The 25,253-nt window shown below is 37.3% G+C and overlaps 1 protein-coding gene and 2 long non-coding RNA genes across 7 annotated transcripts in view; all 3 read left to right on the top strand.

Moving 5' to 3' along the window:
- Positions 1–549: 549 nt before the first annotated feature.
- On the top strand, positions 550–3,311 carry LOC127864020 (uncharacterized). The gene is made up of 3 exons (XR_008041382.1): positions 550–1,481; positions 1,697–1,824; positions 2,269–3,311. It is a non-coding gene; the product is annotated as an uncharacterized LOC127864020 (long non-coding RNA).
- Positions 3,310–11,681, top strand: LOC127863943 (uncharacterized). Of its 5 annotated transcripts, none has more exons than XR_008041290.1 (9): positions 3,310–3,412; positions 3,553–3,636; positions 4,579–4,709; positions 5,498–5,644; positions 6,163–6,311; positions 7,125–7,296; positions 8,804–8,931; positions 9,343–9,525; positions 11,043–11,681. It is a non-coding gene; the product is annotated as an uncharacterized LOC127863943 (long non-coding RNA). The 5 variants fall into 5 exon arrangements; XR_008041283.1 differs by having other exon boundaries at positions 7,125–7,400; XR_008041300.1 differs by having other exon boundaries at positions 3,311–3,421; positions 7,125–7,400.
- Positions 11,682–17,830: 6,149 nt separating this feature from the next.
- LOC127863829 (uncharacterized) overlaps positions 17,831–25,253 on the top strand; it is a 38,904-nt gene continuing 31,481 nt past the window's right edge. The window contains exons 1-6 of the mRNA XM_052403487.1: positions 17,831–17,953; positions 18,297–18,480; positions 19,021–19,163; positions 20,006–20,275; positions 22,679–22,873; positions 24,558–24,685. Coding sequence (XP_052259447.1) covers positions 20,152–20,275; positions 22,679–22,873; positions 24,558–24,685 — 447 coding nt within the window. The 5' untranslated portion in view covers positions 17,831–17,953; positions 18,297–18,480; positions 19,021–19,163; positions 20,006–20,151. The remainder of the gene's footprint in view (positions 17,954–18,296; positions 18,481–19,020; positions 19,164–20,005; positions 20,276–22,678; positions 22,874–24,557; positions 24,686–25,253) is intronic.

Below are 25,253 nucleotides of genomic sequence, written 5' to 3'. Positions count from 1 at the left end.
TGTCAAAACAATGTAAATGATAATCTGGTTCTCTTTATTTTAAATCCAAAATACTACTGTGAGACAGTTTGATGGTATTACATTAGTTAGCTTCATGATTTGGTAATTAGTTAATTTCTTGACACACTCAGTTATAAAACTATACACGAACACTTATACAACTGGTGAAAAACAATACAAGTGTTCATGCATTTATATGTATTGTATTGTGTAGTCGCTAGATCAATACTAGGTAAGAAATTGAAAATATCATTGAAATTTAAACATATTCACAAAACAAACAATATACACAAGGTCTTAAATAATTGTAACACAGGCATAAGACGCATGTTGTTAGGTGAAAAATGCAAAAGCAAGTTTGTATATTTTACATTTTGTCCACACATACTGTTTTATTATGGTATGGAATGTTTTGAAGGATACTACATATTCTTTAGATTTGTACAAGTATCAAATGAGAGAGTGAGAGAGTGCATTCCTAAACGGCATGCACATATGTTTACATATCTTCAAGGACCTTTTACTTGTAATTTTGTACTTATAGGTGATGTGTGATGTGCAGTCAAATGATGCATGGAGGGAAAACTGATGACAGGACTGATGCTGATCAACGAGTTGATGTCATGACATAATAACAGGGTGAAACATTCAGACAGGATGGCGACAAACACAAACATATTCACTGAAAAATAGACCAATAACTGGTTCAAGGCATGCATAGCTCTCAACGTTGCGAAGGAAGGGTTGAATAACTTCATTGAAACCGAATTACAGAAAGTCCACGCAGCGGTTGGTAGTAGTTGTGGGAATGGTTCTATTGACAATCTGATGGCATGTCCTACTTCGGGTCTGTGCAACAAAAAAGGAAAAGAAATGACTGCACGTTTCACCAAACAATAGTACCCAAGCAATGCCAAATGTGCGATCAAGTGAAGCTAAAAATCATATCATTTCATAGATTTTGAAACCTATCCTGGCGCAATACACGGGCAGAAATGTGGGTGACCGATCCATGGGAAATTTGCAAATGTTACCTCGCTCCGGATGGATACATAGGTGTTTCCGTGGTGCAGGAATCTGACTTTAATGGCATGATGAGTTTCATATTGAACTGCACACACCATGATAGGTGTCTCTCTTCTAGCTTATCTCCCAAACCACCTGACCCACAGTGTCCGTTAAAAAAGATTACGTTTACAGCATAAGCTTACTTAAAAGTGTAACAAAACTATGGTATATGCAGTTGGCTTTGTAACGAATTGAACTACACTTTTTGGCATCAGTAAAATTATTGCTTGTATGTTAAAGTTATTCATGATGTCTTAAGGTCCGTCAGATAGGCCGAGATATACGTCATACAGCCAACTGCAAGGTTACACATGCTGATCTCTAATACTATTTCCAGACAATGACAACATTACTGAATGATCCAAAGTGCTTAACGCATGATCCTTGGGCACAAAAAACGCGCACGAAATTACGTGAGGTTGGTTATAATTTAGAATAACAATAACTACAACAATAATTATATATATATATAAATTATTTTTTGTTTAATATTTGTTAAATATTTATATATTTTTTTCAAATCATTATTTTTATATAACATTACTTTGATTTTATCCAATAATTTATATTTTTATTTCTTGCAGTCTTATTGTCAAATAGTTTAAGTTTGCGATTTTTTTTACTGCAGCCTACGAACTTTGGCTGAAGGCGAGTACGCTGAACCATGACGTCACCGCTGAAAAATCCATGACGATCACGTGCAGTGACGGGACGGACCAAATCACAAGCAGTTACAAGGTGGACATTTCGGACGCGGTATGTGTAGATTTAAGCTGAGCTCTGGGAAAACGGGGCTTATGCAAGTTCGTAAAGTGTCGTCTGAGATTAGCCTGTGCTGTCCGCTTGTACGGCATTTTTCTTTTTAAAAAGTCTCCTGCTATCAACAAATCATGTTTAAGGGGAAAGTGTTGTCCCTGATCAGTCACTGTAGACAAGACCGATAAATCTGAGACGACACTTAACGCACATGCATTAAGCCCCATTTTACCCCAGGGCGGCTCATTTCTTTATCGAGTTCACCGTTATTCTCTCCTACATGAGAACCGCAATCGGAAGACTGCATGGACGCAGTGTTTCGGAGTAGCTCGGTGTGTCGGTCCGTTGATGTGTCCGGAAAGCAGCGTCCAATATATCCCTAAGCTATGGACGGTTGCATAAAGTCAAGGCAATGACAGATATATGAAGTATTTCAAATTGTAGATCGCCAAAGCGTTGCGGGCGTAGGGGTGGGGTGGGGGGAGGCAGCGTGAGGATAGCAAGATACAGGCAACGTTCGATTCCAGGCATAGAAGTTGTGTATTTTAGTTCCCGTTGTGAAGAACCCAGTAGACTGAAGAAAAGCGTTTGTTTTTAGATAACATAGCATGGCCTGATATTTTTGGACAACATTGAAAAAACATGTTCATATATTTGACGATATTCCAAAGTTGTGTCGGTAATTCCCAAAATAAAAGAATAATCGAGTTAACTGAGTGAAAACACTATGGACAAAGATATATGCTATATATTCCGTTATGTTATGGCTTAGACTTAGATATTATATATCTATATCATGGGAAACATTACACAATGTTTGTATCTCTCTAAATGAAAGCATGATTCTATATATATGGCATTTGCTTTACTTTCAGATTGAAATAAAAGTCAAAGTTCATTTAAGGTCTCCGTTCTAACCAATTTTGCCGGTACTTCCGGTCCGCTGGGAGACCTATTGCCAGTGGGCACTTCTGTTCATCAGTTCACCGCCACCGACCAGAATGACGCCATTTCCTGTTCCATCAACGCACCGGAGGGCGCAAAGTTTGGCATCACTAAGGTGGATACCGCTACCGGAGCTCAACCTAAGTTTGGTGATGTCATTACGTGAATGTGTAGACGTCGTTACGTGAGTTTGTTGATGGTAATACGTACGTTTAGTGACGTAACTTAAATGATGATGATGATTATTGTGATAGTGGTGCAGTCATTAAAATGATGATGATGATTGTAATAGTGGTGTTGTTGATGAAGAGTAGGAATATAATGATCAGGATACTGCTGCTGCTTATGGCGATGCTGTTATGGTGGTGGTGATGGTGATGATGATGATGATGCTAATGATGATGATATTGGTGATGATGAGGAGGAGGAGGAATATTTGTTAATGCGAGTGTTCAAAGATGGTAAAATAGTTTAAATATCGGTGACACCTTTGACTAAGCAATCATGTTAAGGTGCTTTTTTGACAGGGTTCGACTTCATTACGCTTGATTACGACTCTGCTACGAGTTACACGATCACCGTCACGTGTTCTGACGCTATCAACCCTGTGACGTCATCAAGGACCATCAACTTAGCAGATGACGTAAACATAGTATAAATCAATATCTTAAAACGATTTAGGTATTTGTTAAAACGTGTTTTTCGAATAAGTCAAAACGTTTATTGTCAAGCAAATACTGTTTACTGAAGTCGAGTGTGTGTGTATTTGAGATTTATTTACAGGTCGTCCAGCGTCTTCTCAACTACAGATGTATCGACCTGCCCCTGTGACCCTTCAGGGGAGAAAATAAGGTCACTGAAGTCGAGGTAAGCGTTCAGCGTATAAAACTATTGACAACATACATATGTCTGCATTGGCGTAACTTTTCCCAATATACATTATAGCACTCATTCCGTTGTATTTGTTATTCCCCCGCCCGAAAAGTGGGAATATATTTCTTCTAACATATACGTCGGTCGGTCGCAATCGTGATGCATCAATTATGTCCGTCAATCTTTGTAAGATAGATCACAACAATCATGATACATCGACTATTTCCGGAATTCTCCGTAAGATTGATTATGCAACAATTCGTCTCCTGAACCAGACTGTGTAGATCGGCAATTTCGTTTCCCTTTGTTATCAAGAGACCGTTTTGACTTACGACCATCTGAATTGGTATGCTGGCTACTTGGAAAGAGCAGACGACGCCTTTTACGTTTCTAGTCAAAAGGTCACATGTCAAAGTCATAGTGCTTGTAACATGAATTTCCTAATAGCAGCTGGGCTAAAGAATGCTTCGATCTTGGATAATCAAGTTCAAGGTCCCGGCACACGGGCAACATCTGTAACATGTAAACTCAGTTAATTTCTGCAAGATATATAGATAACGCTTCGACTAAAGATATCCCAAACAAGTGTGTTGGTTATTCTTAAAGAAAGGAAGTGGCCAAAAATGTTGAGGTTAATTAACTGGACAGGCGTGTTTTTTTTACATAGGATATGTCGTATATATTAGTTTGCTGTCAATATGGAGATGGGATACGCCTGTCGATTTGAACATGAAGAAATCAAAGATCACTAAGGCTTTTGATATTGAAAAACACAATTTACATACTGCTGCATTGGCTGTACGTCGGGGATATGAATATTTTTCAAACATCATTTTTCACTTGTATAGTACTCTTCTGTGGTCGTTATGGCTTCAAGCAGGTAATGATGTTTCCAGATTCATGAAAATACCTCATTTAATTTACACACTGCTTCAGAAACCCGTTTTCTCCGGACTTCGGCTACGTTGTCGCCGGCACGTAACGACGACTTTCAGACGGCGACGTTACTTTGCACGTTCAGCGTCACGGACGCCAACGACCAGAGTATTATCACGTGCTTGATACAGGTTAGTAACTTCGAGCTGTTTCGGGAATTCCCGGTACTACTTCGTCTATTACCGTTTTGTTTAAAGTTTTAATATGACACCAATGACCAAAGTGTTATCATTTGCTAGATACAGGTTCGAATCCAATGACCTTAATGAGCCCATTCTAACGCGTTTCCGCTGAAATCTACAGGCTTTTAAGGACAACAGCGTTGTGTCTACTCGCTGTATTAGTACTAGGCGTTTGTTCCACGTTTGTGATGATGGGCATTACAAACGCTATATTATTTTATTGATTTTGATAGATAATTATCCATACACGAATATATATTTTAAAGATTGTTCCAACTCACAAGTGCTCTTTTGCTTGTGTGAGTAAAATGCATGCATTCTGTCGTTGAATCAATGATACATTTTTTGAAAAAAACAAAAAAACAACATTAGTCCGCACGGCTAATCAGGGACGACACTTTCCGCCTAAACTTGATTTACGGTAAGGAGGGACTTCCTTGAAACTAAAAATACCATACAAGCGGAAAGAATCGTCCCAGATTAGCCTGTGCCGACACTCTACGCACATGCATTAAAAACCCTTTTTAGGAAGAGTCCTTATGATATTATACAATGACGTCACATTTTTTACTTCACGTCCGATTAATATGACGCTGATCAGGAACCAATCTGTTTTTTGATATTATAATTGTTGCAATAATTAAGTAGTGCATCAAAAAAAAAATCAATCGTAAAACGAGTTACATGTTCCTAGCTTAAAGATCTAGCATCTTATTTTTTTTGTTTTCTAACCACAGGAATTTAAAGCTGGTTCGGTGGCTGTGCAACGTCATTGGGGAAGTTCACAACTACGGACCCGGATACGACATGTTCTGTGACGTCACCTGTGACAACAGTCTATGAGATCAGAAAAATTGCGTCACCGACCGATCCCTAGAAACCGGGTAACAATTTAGTCAAAAATAAATGAGCCGCGCTCTGTGAGAAAGGGGGTTTAATGCATGTGCGTAAAGTGTCATCCCATATTAGCCTGTGCAGTATGTATCAGGAACGACACTTATCGCTTTTATGATATTTTTCGTTTCAAGAAAGTCTCTTCTTGGCAAATTGTCCTGTTAAGGCGAAAAGTTTCGTCCCTGATGAGCCTGTACAGGACCGCGCAGGATGATCTGGGACGACACTCTACGCACATGCCTAAACCCCCATTTTCACAGAGGGCGGTTCATATAAATATTTGAACTGTTGCTGTAAGTATTTAACTTAATTTTATATGTCAGTATTTAACACGTCTTAGTAAACGTAACTCATACGAGCCTCGTTCTTGGAAAACGGGGCTTAATGCATGTACGTACAGAGTCGTCTCAGAATAGCCTGTGCAGTCCGCGTACGCTCATCAGAGACGAGATTTTCCGCTTTGAAATATTAATTGTGAGGGCTGAAATCTAGTTCCATTGTATTACAGAGTTCGAAGTGTGGATCAGAAACGCCGTTACCCAGGCGTCTATCGACTTCAATGACTAGGCTGTTCCGCTGCCGCTAACAATCAAGTGCACAGACGGAAACGTTGTCAATGACATCACGGCGACGTTTAACGTCAACATCGTGGACTCGGTAAAATGCGTTCACGTTTTTAACCCATGTATGCCTAGTGGACTCTCCCATCCTTCTAGATGGGATCAAGTTCTTTCCAAAATTAGGGATGTACAGTATATTTATAACTATAGTTAGAATATTTCTTAAAGAAATTCATTTAAGCAAACAGCGCAGACCCTGATGAGACGCCGCATCATTCGGCGTCTCATCTGGGTCTACGCTTTTTACCAAGGTCTTTTTACTAGACGCTAGACATAAATGGGTTAAAGGATATGGAAATTCTAATGAATTGCTTAAGGAGCATTATACTGTTTGTATATTGTGTATGCTCTTTCAAAAACGACCAATCCTGATTTTTTAAAATACATTCTCAAGAACTGATGCAATTCATATAAACAGTGACACTTCGTTTCGAGTGTTTGTCGCTTGAACCCAAAAACGCAAATTGCGCGTAGCTATGCCGGCAGCAACAACTTATTCCGAGTCTATAATGTTTGACATATATATTTGCTATCGAGAGAAACATTCATTTTTTGGCTTGAGCCGATGTTGTTGGCTTGAGGATTTAACAACGTTTTGTTGAAAGATACGAGCCTATTTCTGAGAAGACCGGGTTGGATGCGTGGGACTTTTAAAGTGTCGTCCCATATTAGCCGGTGCAGACAGCACTGTTTTGGACGTGTGGTCTTCGATTATTGATAAAAGTATTGACTTGACTTTGTTCTAGCTAGAAATTCAGTGAATATCCATGCCAAATGGTAACTAGTAACAGAAAATCTTTGATAGTGATGACGTAATATCCTGTGTAATGATTTTATTATTTGACTTCAGCCACTGGTTTTCACTGCACTGCCTGCTACCGGATCTAACATTTTCGACGGTCTCAAACACGCCACCGAAACCCTTCACACATTCAGCGTCACCGATAGCGACGACACCGTTACGTGCTCTGCAAGAGCGCCGGAAAACGCCCTTTTTGAAGTGGTCGCCGGCGTGGCACCAAGTAATAAACTGGAAAAATCAATACCAATTTAATCCTCGTTCTGGGAAAACTGGGCTTAATGCATGTGCTTTAAAAGTGGTCTCTGAGCGGACCCAGGCTAAAAGGTGACGACACTTTTCGCTTTTATATGTTGTTTTCGTTTTTATGAAGTCGATTCTACACGAAAATCCAGCTTAAGCGGAAATTGTCGTCCCTGATTAGCCTGTGTAGACTGCACATGATAATCTGGGACGACACTTTACGACCATACATTTAGCCTAGTTTTAAATGAAAAGACTCAATGGAGTCACGGATAAATGCGTTTTAAGGTCACATCAGTTTCAGTTTTATATGACCTCGTATATAATACTCATTTTTAATTGGCTAAGTCAGATAACGCGGAGACATTATTTTCTACTGTATGCAATCACAGATGTGCCTTTTATCATACCGTTATGGTGATATCAACGTTATAAAAGATGCAGGATCAACGGGGGGTTCACAGGGCTTTACACACGAGCTGGACAGAATGTAAACACAACGTTAAGAACTTTATTTTGCAAATATCTTAAGTGTTTGAGATACATTTGCACAAATCTTTTGTGCGTACAAGAAAGTTTTTTATCCAGCATTTTATTCTGATAGCTTTAGATTTAAAAACACATCATTGAATACGTCTGAAATCGGTGCCTAAATTTCACGTTGCGTGCAGCGTAAGCATGTACATGAATGCGTTACAAATCAATTTTTGGAAAAGAACACAGGCTTATTAAATCAATTAATTCTGATGTATTTCACATTGCCATAAGCAGCATTAAAATTGTCTTTTATGCACAAGTTGAACATCTCAAGAAAAATTGTTTAAACAAATTATTTGAAGAAGCACCACAAAATTAATTGGATTCCTGCATCAGCGCTGATAACGAACATTTATCGAGCAAGTTGCCAAAAGAGGGCAAAGAATAAGAACATTGATGAAATAAGTGAGTTTAAACCACGGACATCGGTTAAAAATCCCCACTATTTAGTATAAATACGTGCGAACGTCGAGAAGTCTTCTTGCTTATAATAACAATGTTATGTAATGTTTCATTTGAATGTTGTTAATCGTCGGTGAGGTAGGATCATATAACGCATTTTTTCAGATAAAAACATTTTTAACACTGGGTATGGACGCGCGATCGGAAAACGGGGTTAAATGAATGTTGGAAAAGTGTTGTCCCAGATTTGCGCATGTTAATTAGCACAGGGTAATCAGGAAAGGCACTTTTCGCCTAAACTTTGTTTACCAATAAGAGACTTTCCTCACAAGATAAACGCAAAAAATAGCGGAACGTATCGTCCCTGATTAGCTTGTTCGGACTTCACAGGCTAATATAGGACGACACTTTATGACCCGTTATCCCTATCGTCCTTGATTAGCTTGTTTTTACTGCACAGGCTTACATAGGACGACACTTTACGCACATGCATTAAGCCCCTTTATCCCAGATTGAAGGTCATATAATTCATCGCTTGAATTTTTCAGGATTTACAGTTAACGTAAGGATGGGGGTTACGCTAAGAGCAGCGAACGGACCTTACATCATCAACGTCGACTGCTCAGATGGCGACAATGACGTCACTGCGACGTTCACACAACCAGTGATCGATACGGTAAGTTGTCTCACGTGGGCAAATTTACCTAATTTACCGAAAACCTAACAAATAAACCGGTATGTAAGTTTTCAACAATAATGTTCAAATAAATGTCGTTACACCGAAACCAAAGAAAACCAAACAGTCATCCCGACCAATGTGCCTTCAAAAATAGATGTTCAAATTATTGTTGTTATACTGGAACAAAATGATAACCAAAAAGATCATCCCTTCAAATGTTCCCTCAACAATAAAATGTTCCCGCTCATGTGGTTACACCGAAACCAAATGTAAACCGAAAGTCATCACGGCACCTTAAAAGTGCCCAAATAATAGATGTTCAAATACATAAGGTTATGGTAACCAAAAACATTAAAATGACGCCTGGCTGTTAAAGGGATTATTTTGATTGTCCTTCTGTTTTGGCAGCCGCCGACCTTTGTATCCAGGATCCCCTGAAGTTCCTCAACGTATCTGACGCCACTGTCACGCAGACGTTACTCGGGAAGTTTACAACTACAGACCCAGATACGGCGCGCTCTGTGACGTCACCATCCACCACCGTGTATGAGATCAGAAATGTGACGTCACCGGTGAAAGTTTCTCAGCCAGGTGAATAGTCATTAGAAACATTAGTACACAGTTAGTTTAGTTTAAACCTATTTATTTTAGCTCAGTTGCATTGCAAGCCTAAGACTTATCGTAACGCTATCGAGTCCTTTTCTTTTCTTGGGTAGAAATAGAACATAGTGTATTTTGGGGAGATCTCAAGATCGCTATCACAGTGGGGATCGGACCCATGACCTCCTGGTCATGCCGCATCATGCAGCGTCTCATCTGGGTCTACGCTGTTTGCCAAGGCCTTTTTTCTAGACGCTAGGCATAAATGGGTTAATTTCCGTCAGAATTATCTTATTATATATATATATATATATATATATATATATATATAAGGCGCAGTCAGTCACTATAACACGTTGTCAACCAGTATAAGGCGCTGTCAGTCGCTATAACACGTTTTCAACCAGTATAAGGCGCTGTCAGTCGCTATAACACGTTGTCAACCAGTATAAGGCGCTGTCAGTCTTTAAAACACGTTGTCAACCAGTATAAGGCGCTGACAGTCGCTATAACACGTTGTCAACCAGTATAAGGCGCTGTCAGTCGCTATAACACGTTGTCAACCAGTATAAGGCGCTGTCAGTCGCTATAACACGTTGTCAACCAGTATAAGGCGCTGTCAGTCTTTATAACACGTTGTCAACCAGTATAAGGCGCTGTCAGTCGCTATGACACGTTGTCAACCAGTATAAGGCGCTGTCAGTCTTTATAACACATAGTCAATATAAAAATATTCAGCAATTAAGATGTTATCAATATGGGCACATTGTGATCCAGCATACTGTACCAATAGAGGATGGAAAACAGCGGATGCTCAAGAAAGGGCAGGGCGGCCTTTGGAAAGGGCAGTGTGGCGCTAAATTGCTTTGAAAAGGGGTAGTGTGGCGCTACAAGAAATGGCTTGGCGCCGCGCCACGGTATAACGACATTGATAAACACTGTACTTATGTCTGCTGCCAAGTGTCATGATTCATGGGCAGTCAGATGAGTTGTTGAGATATTTAGAATTAATCAATTGCAATCTAAAAAAATAAACACAATAAACGTTGTCGGGTAGTAGTGAATTTGGTTTTATTTAAAAAATAAAAAACAGTTATCTCCAAGTTTAAATTTGAATTTGTAGTTAAGTCAAATACATTTTCCTCCCAAACACGCGTTAATACTGGAGACCTTTGGATTGGAAAGGACAACGTTATTGCGTTTAAAACTGGGAAATTGATATTGTTTTTTTTTGTGCATACAAATACCTTAAAATGAAGAATAGTTTTGTTTTCAAATATTGCATTTACTATGTTAAACTGTTATAGCTTAACTAAGAAAATAACTAAATGTTGCAATTTATTATAAAAAAAGATATGAATATTTGTTTATCATTTTTGTTTAAACCTTTAATTTGTAAATTTAGGTAGTCATTTCAAAAAAATATGAACATTAAGGGTTAGAAATGATGCCGAATTTCGGCCTCAAATTTCACCAAAAAAAGACCGTAGTGTGTTGTGTAATTTCAGGAAATCCTCCAGTAAGGATAAGAAGTTTATTGCGGCTGATGTTGACACATATCTCTATGAGGTTGGGGGAAACATTGGTGAACGCTGCCTGCCGGACAACACGAACATGTTTGCTCTGTACAAGGTCAAGGAACACAGACAACGCATGAAAGCCGATTAACCGCGTCTTAAAATTGTTCGACAGAGACTGAAATTCTGCTGGCAGAGAGAATGGGCAAAACCTCGTAGTTAGCTGTTCTGACAAAAGCCCTCCATCCCATTTCTGCGTATAGCTCTCATTTCAATTTAGAGCTCCAATAACTATTTTGAGCTCCCATTTCTATTTAGAGCTCACTTGTGTTTTTAGAGCCCTAATGTCTGTTTAGAGTTTCAATTTATATGTATTGCTCCCATTACTATTTAAAGCTTCTTTGTTATTGTATGTTTTCTGCAAAGTATTATACATGTATTATAATTACTGATGCTGGCCCTTTTTGACCCATATCCGACAGTGTTGTCTCATTACATTTAATGTTATGTGCATCACAAATGTTGCGCTAAGTTATTTCGTGTGTTTGTATACTAGATGACTATTAGGAATATGTACTATAATAGTAAATATGGCTATACACATGTTATTAAATACGTCTGAAGATGAAAGGGTGTGTTTGTATTTTTTGTTGTTGTCAGACTTAATCCTTGTATAAATTTGTATTTGGGACAACAGGGCTTAATGAATGTGCGTAGAGCATCTTTCCAGAATAGCCAGTGCAGTCCGTACGGGCTAATAAGGGTGGACACTTTCTGGCGGATTGTTTATGCGTAAAGGAAGTAAACAAAAATCCCGTCTATACGGGAAGTGTCGTCCCTGATAAGCCTGTGCGGACAGCATTAAGCCCTGTTTTCTCAGAGTGCGGCTCATTATAATCCATGTTTGCGATTGAATAGGAATACTTAAGGGTATTTACCATAAACTCCCTGGTTTAATGAAAGAAATTTCTGATGTAAACACCATCACCAGCACATATTGGGCATTCCACACTTTATAGCCGCTTAATTTTCCGAGCAATTAAAACATACCAACATAAAATCATGTAAGTTACCTTTGTACCCATTGATCTCCATACTCAAATACTGTAAACTTAACTCAAAAACAAAAAATGACAGAAAAAGATCATGTCCCGAATAATAATGCGTTTAACAGTATAGACTTCAATGACTAGTTTTATTACAAAATTATATTTTAGCCCCGCTCTGTGAACAGAGGGTTTAATGCATGTGCGTAAAGTGTCGTCCCAGATTAGCCTGTGAATTCCACACAGGCTAATCAGGGACAACATTTACCACCTTTATGATATTTTTCGTTTTAAGGAAGTCCGTTCTTAGCAAACATTAATTTAGGCGGAAAGTGTCATTCGGACCGCTTATCTGGGACGACACTTTTCGCACATGCATTAAACCCCCTTTCCACAAAGCTAGGCTCATTTAATTAGCGTTAATCTTTCATCTTTACTTTATTTGTAGAAACCATACGATCATCCTACTGGTTATACCCAGGGTTTTTTGTCTGAAAATATTAAAATTAATACACACATCAGTGTATTAATATTACAGACACTCGCTCGTTGAATCAATATTGCCTTGAGTTAAGCGAAAAGATTTCAAACACAAAAGTGCGAACAAACTTACACTATTATTTAAGGGCTAACTGTATCCGATAATTAAAACCAAAATCTTGATCCGCGAAACTAAATGACTGATTGACTGAGTGAGTGACTTTGTGATTGAGTGACTGACTGAGTGAAGGAGTGAGTGACTGACTAAATGAGTGATTGATATGCATCTATTTAAAATGTATTCTTCACCATTAAGGCATAATAATGAACGTATCGAAACTACTGGAAATGCGTCCCTGGGTTCTCGCTGTGATTTGTGTTGGAAGCTTAAAGTGATATTATGGGCATCTAACAGTATGAAGGCGTCTATCGCAACCGTTGTGTTTATTTCTGGTGTGTTCACTTCATATACACTTATATTTGTTAATGCAGCATCAACCTACTAAAACAATATGCTGGAAAGAGCAAAATAATCCATTTGAATGTCAACCGTACTTTCGTTTTGACAACTGACGACAGAAATGATTCGATGAACGATGTGAGTCTAAATGCAGTTTTCATGCAGATTCGTTCATACGACACAAAGACACAATTTTGTTTTACGGATCGTTTCGGCTTAGAGGACTGGGTGAGTCATGTAAAATATAGAAAATAATACATATTTTTTGTAAACAACTGGTAGCAAGATGAGTTGTAGATAATGGGTCAGTTACCACCTTTTAACTAATTCTTTTGACCTGTTAATTCTTTTCAGCTCAATTCAACATTGAAAAAATGCCCATACTATCACTTTAACAATTGTTTATTTTCACACTGTCTTGTTTATCTATTCATCCATTCATTTATTAATATGATCGTCCGTGTTAGTGAGATAAACAACTCTCAAATTTTGAATGCAGCGATTAGGTGTAATGAAATGTTTTATTTTCCGTAGTTCAAAATACAACAAATGCTTAAATATAATGGTTAGACTTAGTTACAAGATACAAGATACAAACTTTTATTTCAAGTCGGTTAACAATAAATAACAGTATAACATTAGCTATGTATAGCTATTGACCGACACATATAAATAGTAATATGGTTATGTACAAGGCATAAATAAATAAATAAATTTTCATATTTCTTGTTAAAATATCAAAGGCATATTTAGTTTACTAACAAAGCACATGATAATAACTTAGCAACTATAAAATAACTAAGCAACTATATAATAACTTAGCAGCTATATAAAAGATATAAACACATAAAAAAGTAAGCTTGTAATTAAAACATAATTATTTACTTAAAGGATTTACAATAGTTGTGATGAAAGTATATTTACTTAATAATGATTAAGCTTATTTATAAAAAAGCATATATCACAGTGTGCATGAAACATAAGAAACATGCAAGCAACAAGCAGCCAAAATTTTAGCAACTTAAACAAGCAAGCAACAAAAAGCCAAAATTTAAGCACTTACATATTTAATGAAAGTATATTTTACTTATAATGATTTAACTTACATATTTATATTAAAATCAGGTTCGTTGCATGAGTAAAATGAAAAGCGTATATCACAGTGTGCATGCAACACAAAAAGCAAGCAAGCAAACAAAATCTCAAAAATGTAGCACCTTAAACGAGCTAGCAACAAAAAGCCAAATAAAAAGTTTTTTTTTATTTTTAAGCAACTAACATATTTAATAATAATCAGTTTCGTTGCATGAACAAGCTTATATCACAGTATGCATGAAAACATAGAGCATGCAAGCAACAACAAAAAGTAAAAAATTAGCAACTATGTTTGATACATGCAATAGGAGCAGCGGCAGCTCTCACCGTCCCAAGAGCTAACCAAACTGTAGAACTGGTTGAAATGTAATTGGTCCCTGAAATGTTGGGGGAGAGAGTTCCACAGTTTGGCAGCCCCGAAACGGAAAGAGTTGATACCGTAACTTGATGTTCTTACTTGGGGGATTTCAGCAGTTCTGGTGTATCTAAAAGAATAGGAATTAGATTTAAGATTTACAAGGTCATTAAGATAAATTGGAGTTTGATTATTGACTATTTTAAATGTTTCCAAAATAATTGATCTTAGTCTCCTAATTTTTAATGAAGGCAATTTTGACTTATTCAATTAATCGTCATAAGTTGAAACATAATCGTCATAAATAAATCTTAATGCTCTCTCTTTAATTTTTTCCATTTTCTTTGTATTTACTTCCCCACAGTAATGCCATACTACAGGACAATAGTTAAAACTAGATAGGATAAAAGAATGATAGATGGTAAGTTTACCTAATTTACAAAGGTGTTTTCCAATTCTTTTCAAAATATTTAATTGCCTTGAGGCTTTTTTACATATGTTAGATATATGGCTATTAAATTTAAGTTGAAAATCGATTGTGACACCTAATAATTTTACTTCTTCATCACATTTAATAGTGTGATTATTTCCAAGATTGAAGGATGTAATATGTTCTCTAGATTTTTTTCCAATGGCAATGCCTTGAAATTTATCTGGGTTGGCTTGCATTTTATTGTTTGAAAACCAAGCTATTAGTGTTTTGCTATCTTCTTCAAGAGTACTAACAACGTCTGTTAAATTCTGTCCTGAGTATGAAAGGGTGTTGTCGTCAGCATAATTATACAAGCTGCTATTTGAAATGAAATAACAAATGTCGTTTATAAAAATGTTAAATAAAACCGGCCCATGAATAGACCCTTGAGGAATTCCTTTGTATAGGTGTAAAAACTGACTATTTAAATTTCCCATACGGACACACTGTTTTCTATGTGAGAGGTAACTTTTTAGCAAATCGGTTGAGTGTTCGGACATACCATATGCTTTAAGTTTTAGCAGTATCAAGTCGTGAGGGAGACAATCGAACGCTTTAGATAGGTCCATTAAAATTGCAGCAACAAGACTTAACCACCAATCACTCAAACATCAATAATTCTTTAAGGGGTCCATATATCGGAAAAGTAGCACCGAAATCGGATTCAGGAAGACAAAATCACATAGATTGGACTATCTTATTGTTTTATTTCACTGGAATGTAAGGTGTACTGGGTTTTGCGCTTCTATTAAAAGGGTGCTGCATTCTTATCGAAATGCACAATTTAAACTCAATAATTCTTTAACGAGTCGAGACATCGAAAAATTAACACCGGATTCAGATTCAGCGACACAAATTCATGGAGATTTTACTATCTTATTGTTTGATTTCGATGGAGCGAACGAGCTAGCGAGCGAGCGTATTTCATTTGTGCAGGTAAATAGGACTGCGTGAGAAAAGGGTGCTTAATGCAAAACATTTTTTGATTATAACTTTTTTATTTTTATGTTTTTTTGAATTTTTTTTCAAACTTTTAAACAACACTATAAACTGTTTATATTTTATTGAAAACAAAAAAAAATATTTTTTTTTCATTATATGATACATATGTACTTTTTTATTTATTTTTTAAAAATTGATAACTTTTGAACGGCTGTAGATATCTTAAAAATTCCAACGAATTCGTGATCAGCGTGGTCATAGGCATATAAAGATAAACATATGTTTATTTTATTTCAACGTTTTATTTTTAATAAATAAATTAATTATTTATGTTTTAAATGTTACGGACATAACATTCCGCATCTATCGCTTCAATATCATGTTCTTAATTCTATCCAACAGTTCTGCATTATAAAACAAACGTTTACAATATAGTTAGGAAACTAAATCACTCGCATCATGCCAACAACTGAGTCTAGGATTGAAGCCGGATCGCCTTGGTGAGAAGCGTGTTTACCGTAAAACAAAAGAGTGTCTTTGTGTCGTATGAACGAATCTGCACTAAAACTTAATTGAGATTCACAAAGTACGGATGACATTCAAATGCATTAGTTTTCTTTTTCCGGGATGTTGTTTTAGTATGTTGATACTGCATTAACAAATATACATGTGTATGAAGTGAAAACACCAAAAATAAACAACGGTTGCGATAGACACCTATACGCCGTTAGATGCCCATAATATCACGTTAAAAGAGCAACCGACATTGATTGCTATTAAAATCGTTGATTATACACTGATTGATACCCAGGACAAAATGTTCAGTACATAACCCAGAGGGGTAAATGAGAAAACCCAATAGTGACCAGCCTGGCAGCCTCAAACTGTATGCGGCTTCGGTCAGTATACGATTTGGGGTTGCCTGACTGGTCAAGAGTATATTTACGCAGTTATTACTTAGTTGACACTGCATCTGATGAACGGCCGACGTTTATGGTCCTGCCTTTTCTTTGCATCAGAGTGTGCAAGACTAGTATCAGTTTTAAAGATCAATCGATCTTATTCCGAAAGATGCAATCAAAAACGTATATCATGCAGCTTCTAAGAAAATCCCATTCGCCCAAATGCAAGCGAGCGATAAACCTTCACCTCAATAAATGCACCACAAACTCTCGTCTGTCAATGTCGCTGCCAATGAAATACATGTTGCAGACACACTTAGGAAACAGTTGATAACCACTAAAGGAATGGGCGCGATCGCGAAATGGCTTTTCATCCAGAAGAGAAAGAGAACTCGCTACAAATAGGCACTACTTTCGACAATCACCACGTGAAGCAAATATCTTAGTGTGTTTTCACCATAAATCAGCCAATCGTGATGCAGCGACTATTTCCGGAATCCCCGGCAAAATGTGAAAATTACCATGACTATTTCCGGAATCCCTCGCAAAATGTGAAAATTATCATAATTAACCAGGCAGTAGCGCATGCCCACAGCATAGTCCGCATACAAAGCAACTCTGAGTCTCTTCGCAAGTGCAGCAACGCTACATTACAGTGCACACAACATACATTCATTTATCTCTTGCGCTAATCATCACCGCTCAATAACAAATCACTCAAAACACAATACGAAATCCGCTTCGAACTAATTTTCACATCCACTTCTACTTTCCTTTTGCTGCTTTCACGAGCCTGATGCTTTCACTTTCACTTTACTGGCGCAATCCGCAATTACATGACTTTGCTCACATACGCACGCAAATTAACAAAGCAACATATCACATACATAGAGTAAATACACAAATAACAACGTACTAAATCACTTGGCTTATATCTTTGCTCTTCTCAAAAATCACTGCCATCAAATGCCCCTCATTAGCGCTATTCGCTATGTCGACAACAGCCCTTTCAACATAGTAGTACATAGCCCTACAACAACAACAACAAGCGATTGAGGAAAGACACAATGAATTTCTCGCAAGTTAGCAGTCAGAATAGCTTTGTATCAATGTATAATGCACACCGACTTGTTAAATCACCATTTACCAGGTGAATACAACTGCACGATGTTCCAACGACTTTTTTTCTCAAAAATTCAAAACTTCACGAAAGCCCAGTAAACTCTCTTATCTGATCGAGTGTGATTTGATTTTATTTTATTCGAGTTTAAACGTCGTGATGATAATGAGGATGATGATGACGATGATGATGATAATGATGATGATAAAAATGATGATAATGTTGATGATGATGATGATTATAGTGATGATGATGATGATGGTGATGATGATGATGATGATTATGATGATGATGATGATGATCATAATAATAATAATAATGATCAAAATAATTATAATAATAATAATAATAAATGAGTATATTTACTATTCAGCCTCCGACGTTCGTTTCGGGAATTCCCGGAACATCTCCGTCTATTTCCGACTCGACCGTCATCGCCACGTCACTTGGTGTATTCACCGTTACTGACCCCGACATGACGTGCAGTATTACGTCACCGGTGACGTAAGTGTATGAGATCAGATCCTTGACGTCACCGGCAGATCCTCAAAAGCCTGGTATGTTTCTTCCAAATACAGCTTGGCATAATGCAACTTGTCCGGGCGGAAGATGTATATTTCATAATGAATTTTATTATTATAATAACTACAAAAATAATCCGTCTTTCCAGAATTTCGAATCCAATGACCTTAATGAGCCCATTCTAACGCGTTTCCGCTCAAATCCACGGGCTTATAACAACAACAGCTTTGAGTGTCTACTCGCTGTATTAGTACTAGGCGCTTGTCCCAAGTTTGTGATGATGGGCGTTACAAACGCAATATTATTTTATTGATTTTGATAGATAATTATCCATAAACGAATATATATTTTAAAGATTCTTCCAGATCACGAGTGCTCTTTTGCTCTTGTGAGTAAAATGCATGCATTCTGTCGTTGAATCAATGATACATTTTTTGAAAAAAGCTTTTTGCCAAACTGTGAACAAGACCATATAAGGTCTCGAAATTATGGATAAATTATGAACAATCTTTATCAGAAACCCATATCAACTCTAAAGCAATCTTTGTTTGACATCAACAAATGTATTATTCAAGAGTTCCAAGTGTGGATCATTGCCGCCGTTATTCAAGCGTCTATAGACTTCAATGACCAGGCGGTTCCGGTGCCGTTGACGACCACGTGTACGGACGGAAACACCGCCATCACGGGAACGTTCATCGTCAACATTGTCGTCGAGGTTTGTATTTTATCATATGAGTCGCGTTATCAGGCTTAATGCAACTGCGTAAAGTGTCGTTCCAGATTAGCCTGAGCAGTCCGCACAGGCTAATCAGGGACGACACTTTCCGCCTAAACTTGATTTACGGTAAGGAGGGACTTCCTTGAAAACTAAAAATACCATAAAAGCGGAAAGGGTCGTCCCTGATTAGCCTGTGCGGACTGCTCAGGCTTATCTGGGACGACACTTTACGCACATGAATTAAGCCCAGTTTTTTAAGAACACGACTCATTTATTATCAGATGAAAATCGATGGTATAACAACGATAGTATAAACTTGAGCTCTTTACTATCGCTATTTTTGGATCAAACACGGATTTTTCTAAAAATTGGAGTATCTGTTTTTGTCAACTACGGAAGAAAAAACAATGTCCAAAAAAATGCTCTATTTGATTATTGTTTATGGGAAAATGTAGGAAAAATAGGATAATTAGAGCCTTGTACTACCACGGTTCTTAGCCCCGAATGAATCTCTATCCAAAACTCACATTATATTCTCTATTTAAGTCCGCGCTCTGAAAAAACAAGGCTAAATGCATCTGTGTAAATTGTCGTCCCATAATGATATTTGCCAGTGCAGTCTGCACATGCTACACAGGGACGACACTTTCCGGTTTTTTTTTGTGTGGAGTTTTACGTTGAAAGGAAGTCTCTTCCTCGCAAAAATCTAAATATTGCGAAAACATTTGACCCTGAAAAGCCTGTGCGGAATGCACTTTAGGCACATTCATTAACAGGGTACACAGTCAACGGGGTTTGCCGCGTTTAACACACGTTTTTTTTTCTCTTCGCGATTTAAGCCGCCGGTGATATCAGCACTTCCGGCGAGCGGACGGCTATCAACGACGGTCTTCAGACGACCGCCGCAATTCTCCACACGTTCAGCGTGACAGACAGCGATGACGCCGTAACGTGCTCCGTGAGGCCGCCGACTTTTGTCTCCGGCATGCCCGGAAGTTCCGCGAGCATCTCTGACGCCACTGTCACACAGACGTTGCTCGGGAAATTCACAACTTCAGACCCTGATACAACGAGAAAAGTGACGTCACCGGCGAATCCTCAACAACCTGGTAAGGTAATCATTGATCATAGTGTGAATGCCTACAATTTTAAGGCTCATGAACCACCACAAGGGTACATTTAGTAATGTTCAATTGGTCATTGTCGGTTCATCGGTTCAGGTACTGTATGTACTTAAAAGTACCCGGATATTCATAAGTATACTACAAAGTACCCGTGGTACGGAAAATACATACTAAGTAAGAAATTACCTAGGGGTATGACCGGATGCCTTTAAGCGTATTATTTGTACACGGGGTACAGTTAAGTGAACTTAAGAGTACTTTAGAGTACACGGGGTACTTCTAAATTGTAACTGAGCCGACAAAGCAATTGAACCAATAGAAGTATCATCGTTGACCCCTCTGTTCATTCATCTTTAAATCGCATTTATTTTGCATTAGTATGTGCGATTATAAAACATATCTCCTTCAATATTAATGTAACAGGGTTCGGTATAAGAAGAACTTATACTGCCTTGCTATATGAGCTAGCTTTTATAGCGACGCGGTACCGGGTTCGATCCCCGACCACCATGGGGATCGAACCCGGGACCTCCCGGTTTCAAATCAGGCAGACACTCTACCGTGTCGCTATGAAAGCTAGTTCATAAAGCAAGGCAGTATAAGTTCTCCTTATACCGAACCCTGCTACATTAAGAGTGTTATTTCGCTTTGTCATGTTATGGGGCGGCCTATAACTGCTTTAATATTGAAGGAATGATAAGTTATATATAAATTGAGGCATTTTAGTAAAAGAGCAGAGCTTTGATTCTGGCAATTCTTTCAAATTAAACATCGACATTCATGACATTTCACAGATAACGTTTTATATAATATGTAATTGTTTCCTCACGAATATCCCAAGCTTGGTTAAATCGCGGCCGCAACTGAGTCTTTTCAAATTTCCTTGTAAACGGCCAACTAATCTGACAGTTTCTTCTTTTTCTATGTCTAACAATACAGTATGACGTCATTAATGTGTACAATATGACATCATGTATGTGTTCAGTATGAGTCATGTTAACGTCATATATATGAATAGTGTGGATCATCTTGACGTTATTTTTTGGTACATTATGAGTCATGTCATATATGTGTATAGTATGACGTCATATATTTGTTTAACTGAGATTGAAGTGTGGATCAAAAGCACCGTAACTCAAGCGTCTATCGACTTCAACGACCAGACCGTTCCGTTGCCGTTAACGATAAAATGTACTGACGGATACGTCGCGAATGAAATCACGGGAACGTTTAACGTCAATATTGTCGATGAGGTTTGTTTGGAACTGTTTTAATAGGCAATTTATTCATATGTATAATACCAACTCTATAAAAACAACAACAACACTTTCATGGGCGCTACGTAATTTAACATAAATGGATTTCAAACTAACATAACAGACGTGACGTGTCATGGTCAAAGGTCAAGGACACAATTCATGTTTTTGAAAATATAATTAAGCTGGACCAATGTAGGTTTGTAAAAGGAGCAATTTCGGAATCGTTTCGGAGCACAGTATCAGCGACATGCATTTTGAAATTAAAAGTTAACGGCATGAATTAATAGGTATGACATTTCTGTTCAGATTTTTAATGGATTTCTTGACAGATTTTCGTATTAACGTAAAATATCATTAAATTGAATAAGTAACACAAATATAAGATCTGGAACTGTTTAAAAACATAAACACAAGGAAAAGATAAAATAAGATCGTGCCGTGAGGATCGAACATAAAGGAAAAACTGACTCTGTACTTCTGAACCACGAATGCTTGTGAAACTATTACGTAGTTTAAACCAAATGTCGGTGACACATTGTTTTGCTTCGACTAACAGCGATTTAAACGCTTTGTAATTTTTGTACCAATTTACAAGCATATACTTAAACTATTTTTTATCAAGATGGGAGATATATCTTGCCTGTTTGAATATTATGAAAACTAACTTTTTGAATCAATAATTTTTTTGATTTTTTGATTTTTTTCATTTTTTATTTAAATCTTCATTTCTTCAAAAATCATAAAATAAATCTATATTAACAATAACCATATTATCTTTCAAAATCATCAAACAAAAGTCATGACTATCAAGCAATCGTCATTTTGTTAGAAGATATATTTTAACTTAAAAAAAGGAATTTCACAAGAATGTCCACTTTTCCTTCTATTTATTATATGCATCGTTCTGGAAAACTGGACTTGTGCGTGAAGTGTTCACCCAGATTAGACTATGCCTAAACATAATTCTCGTTATGAAGAGAATTAATGTAATCGTCTCTGATATGTCAGTGCGGACAGCACAGGCTAATATGTGACGACAATTGACGCGGATGCTTTAAACCCTGTTTTCCCAGAGCAAGGCTCATATACGTATTGCCCATTTAAATTACAGTTAATTGTTTAACTACAGCCCCCAGTGATTACCTTACTACCCTCTATCGGAAGTTCCATCAACGATGGTATGCAGGCAGCCGCGGCGACTACCCATACGTTCAGCGGCGACCATCCATACGTTTAACGTCACCGACAGCGACGACGTTGTCACGTGCTCCATACGAGCGCCGGAATCCACCTTTTTTTGAAGTGGTAGCCGCAACTAGCCCAGGTACATGGTTTCACAATTATCCTCCACCTTTTAGTTGCTTTTTATTAACAATGATAACTTATTTTAATTTGTCGGCATTAAATTTCTTTTGGTATAAAAAACGACATGAAAATGAGCGGATTTTTAATTTCCAAACAGAAACATAAGTCGGACTCTGGAATCATATATTCGTAACCAAACCACGAAATCAACGATAATTCATGAGTTACCTTGGCATGCGCGTTGTGTAAAAATGACGTCTCTATCAAAAAAGGTGGCAAAAATACCCGAGCGGTTTACGAAAAACAAGATTTTCGTTTTTTTAGTAGCATAATAGTTTTTGCCATTGCTCTTGATGATTCCAATCGGTTTAGAATATCGATATTTATTAAAGGTTTCGTTATAAAATCGGAATTTGACCTTTAATAATGATTTTACAGTAATTGCTTATTAACCGAAACGTCGATCAGAGCCGCCGTTGTGTTTTCTATAGTCATTTGTCTAGTGATGTAAAGTTGCTTGGATTGCCTTGTCAGTATGCAATAATATGCTCTCTTTTCCTACTGAAATATAAGCCAAACGTTTTCAACACAGATTCAAACAGGTCGTTAAATTCGTGATAACTATACAGTGAAAACTCTCTTTACGACCACCTCGGTATTCCGACCAACTCGCTAAGTCGACCACCATTTTTCAGTTCCGATTTGTTCCTTCTATATTTCAATGGTCGTTACACTCACTAATCCGACCAACCCGCTAATCCGCTATTACGACCACTTTAATCAGTACCAATTATCGATATTGTTCTTAATTGACACCCGCCAAACGACCAGTAATTTTCACACCTTACTTGATCTGATGTTGTGGTACTATCGGGCTTGTGTACGAAGCCATTCTGACCCAATTAACCACAATTAACGACAACGGTTTTTGGCATCGATTTGCGACACAGGTGTTAGATTTTCGGCACTTGTTATAATTTTAAACCCTTGATTGACAATTAGCTATTATTATTATTGAGTCTTTGATGGGTAAATTGGTAGTTGTTTGGTACACACTTTAAAGATTTATTACGGCGAATAATTTAACAGTTAGGTTATTTGAGTAACACGGTTTTGTTCGTGATGGATATAAAAACCGACTTTTATACCATATCGTTATTCAAAATGGATAAGCGAAAACGGAAAGAGTTGTGTTTAAAAGAAAAGATTGATTTGATCGACGCAAGTGATGGGAAATCTCAACGACGATTTATTCGGCATTGGAAAGACTCGGGTTCAAGCTATTCTAAAAAGAAAATCTCGACTTTTATTCGACAAAATGCTAAGCAGACGACAATTGACTCATTCGTTAAGTAAACATCAAGGATCTTGATGAAAAGTACATATACATGTATTTACACTTCTTTAATGAACAACTTGAAATACTATCTTTGTACAATGTATAAATACAATGTATAAACGGATGACTGTTATATTGTATGCAAACAGATAAAAGTTCAGTGAATATTTACGTTGTTGTAATTATATGTCCATCAAATTCATGAAAACTCAGAATTAAGACCACCTCGCTATTAAGACCACTTTTGAAAAGTCCCACAAGTGGTCTTAATAGCGAGTTTTCACTATGAAAAGTATATGATGCGTATAATATTCACAAACAATGTCTGTAATGAAAATGGAATAAAAACGACTTTTCTTTTCAGCGTTCAATATCCGCGTGAAAGCAGGAGTGACGTTGGCTGCAGCTGTCAGTCCGTACGTCATGCACGTTGATTGCACAGATGCCGTAACCGCCGTCAGTTCAACGTTTACCCAGCCAGTCCTTGATAAGGTACGTAATGTTGTTGTGGTATCGAAAACAAAATTGAGTATCCATTGATGTTTGTATAAAATTTAAGAGAATTACATAAGAATTACAAAACTGAAAAATATTTGAAAATTGGTAAAACTTTAGTGAAGTTATGCCAATTTGAACATTTAAAAAAAAAAAATTTCTTCTCCTTGAAATCTTCAAAAATACAATACACATATCTTACATTGCTGAGCATGTTTTTCCAGCTGAAAATATGATAGTCCTTAAACATGTTATGACGATTTACAAACATTTCATGCGCAACACTGTCAGGAGGGTAGCTATATTTTAAATTAACAGGACTTAGTTGTTCTCAGGCCTCAATAAAATGAAACTATGATTTATGTTTAGCCACCATATACAGAGCAGGTAATCACGTGATAGTCAAGATGACTACGTCCATGCCAAGACAGTTATTTTTCGGCGTCTTATACCCTTTACTACATTAATTATCTTTTAAATGACGCTCACTATCCAGCCATATCAGTAAAATGTTTTTCGTTTCATATTAAAATTCGCTTTAAATCTTGACTTTACTACCCGCCGA

This window comes from Dreissena polymorpha, chromosome 1 (assembly GCF_020536995.1).
Source record: "Dreissena polymorpha isolate Duluth1 chromosome 1, UMN_Dpol_1.0, whole genome shotgun sequence".
Classification (NCBI taxonomy): domain Eukaryota; kingdom Metazoa; phylum Mollusca; class Bivalvia; order Myida; family Dreissenidae; genus Dreissena; species Dreissena polymorpha.
This window is presented reverse-complemented; position numbering and strand designations above follow the sequence as displayed.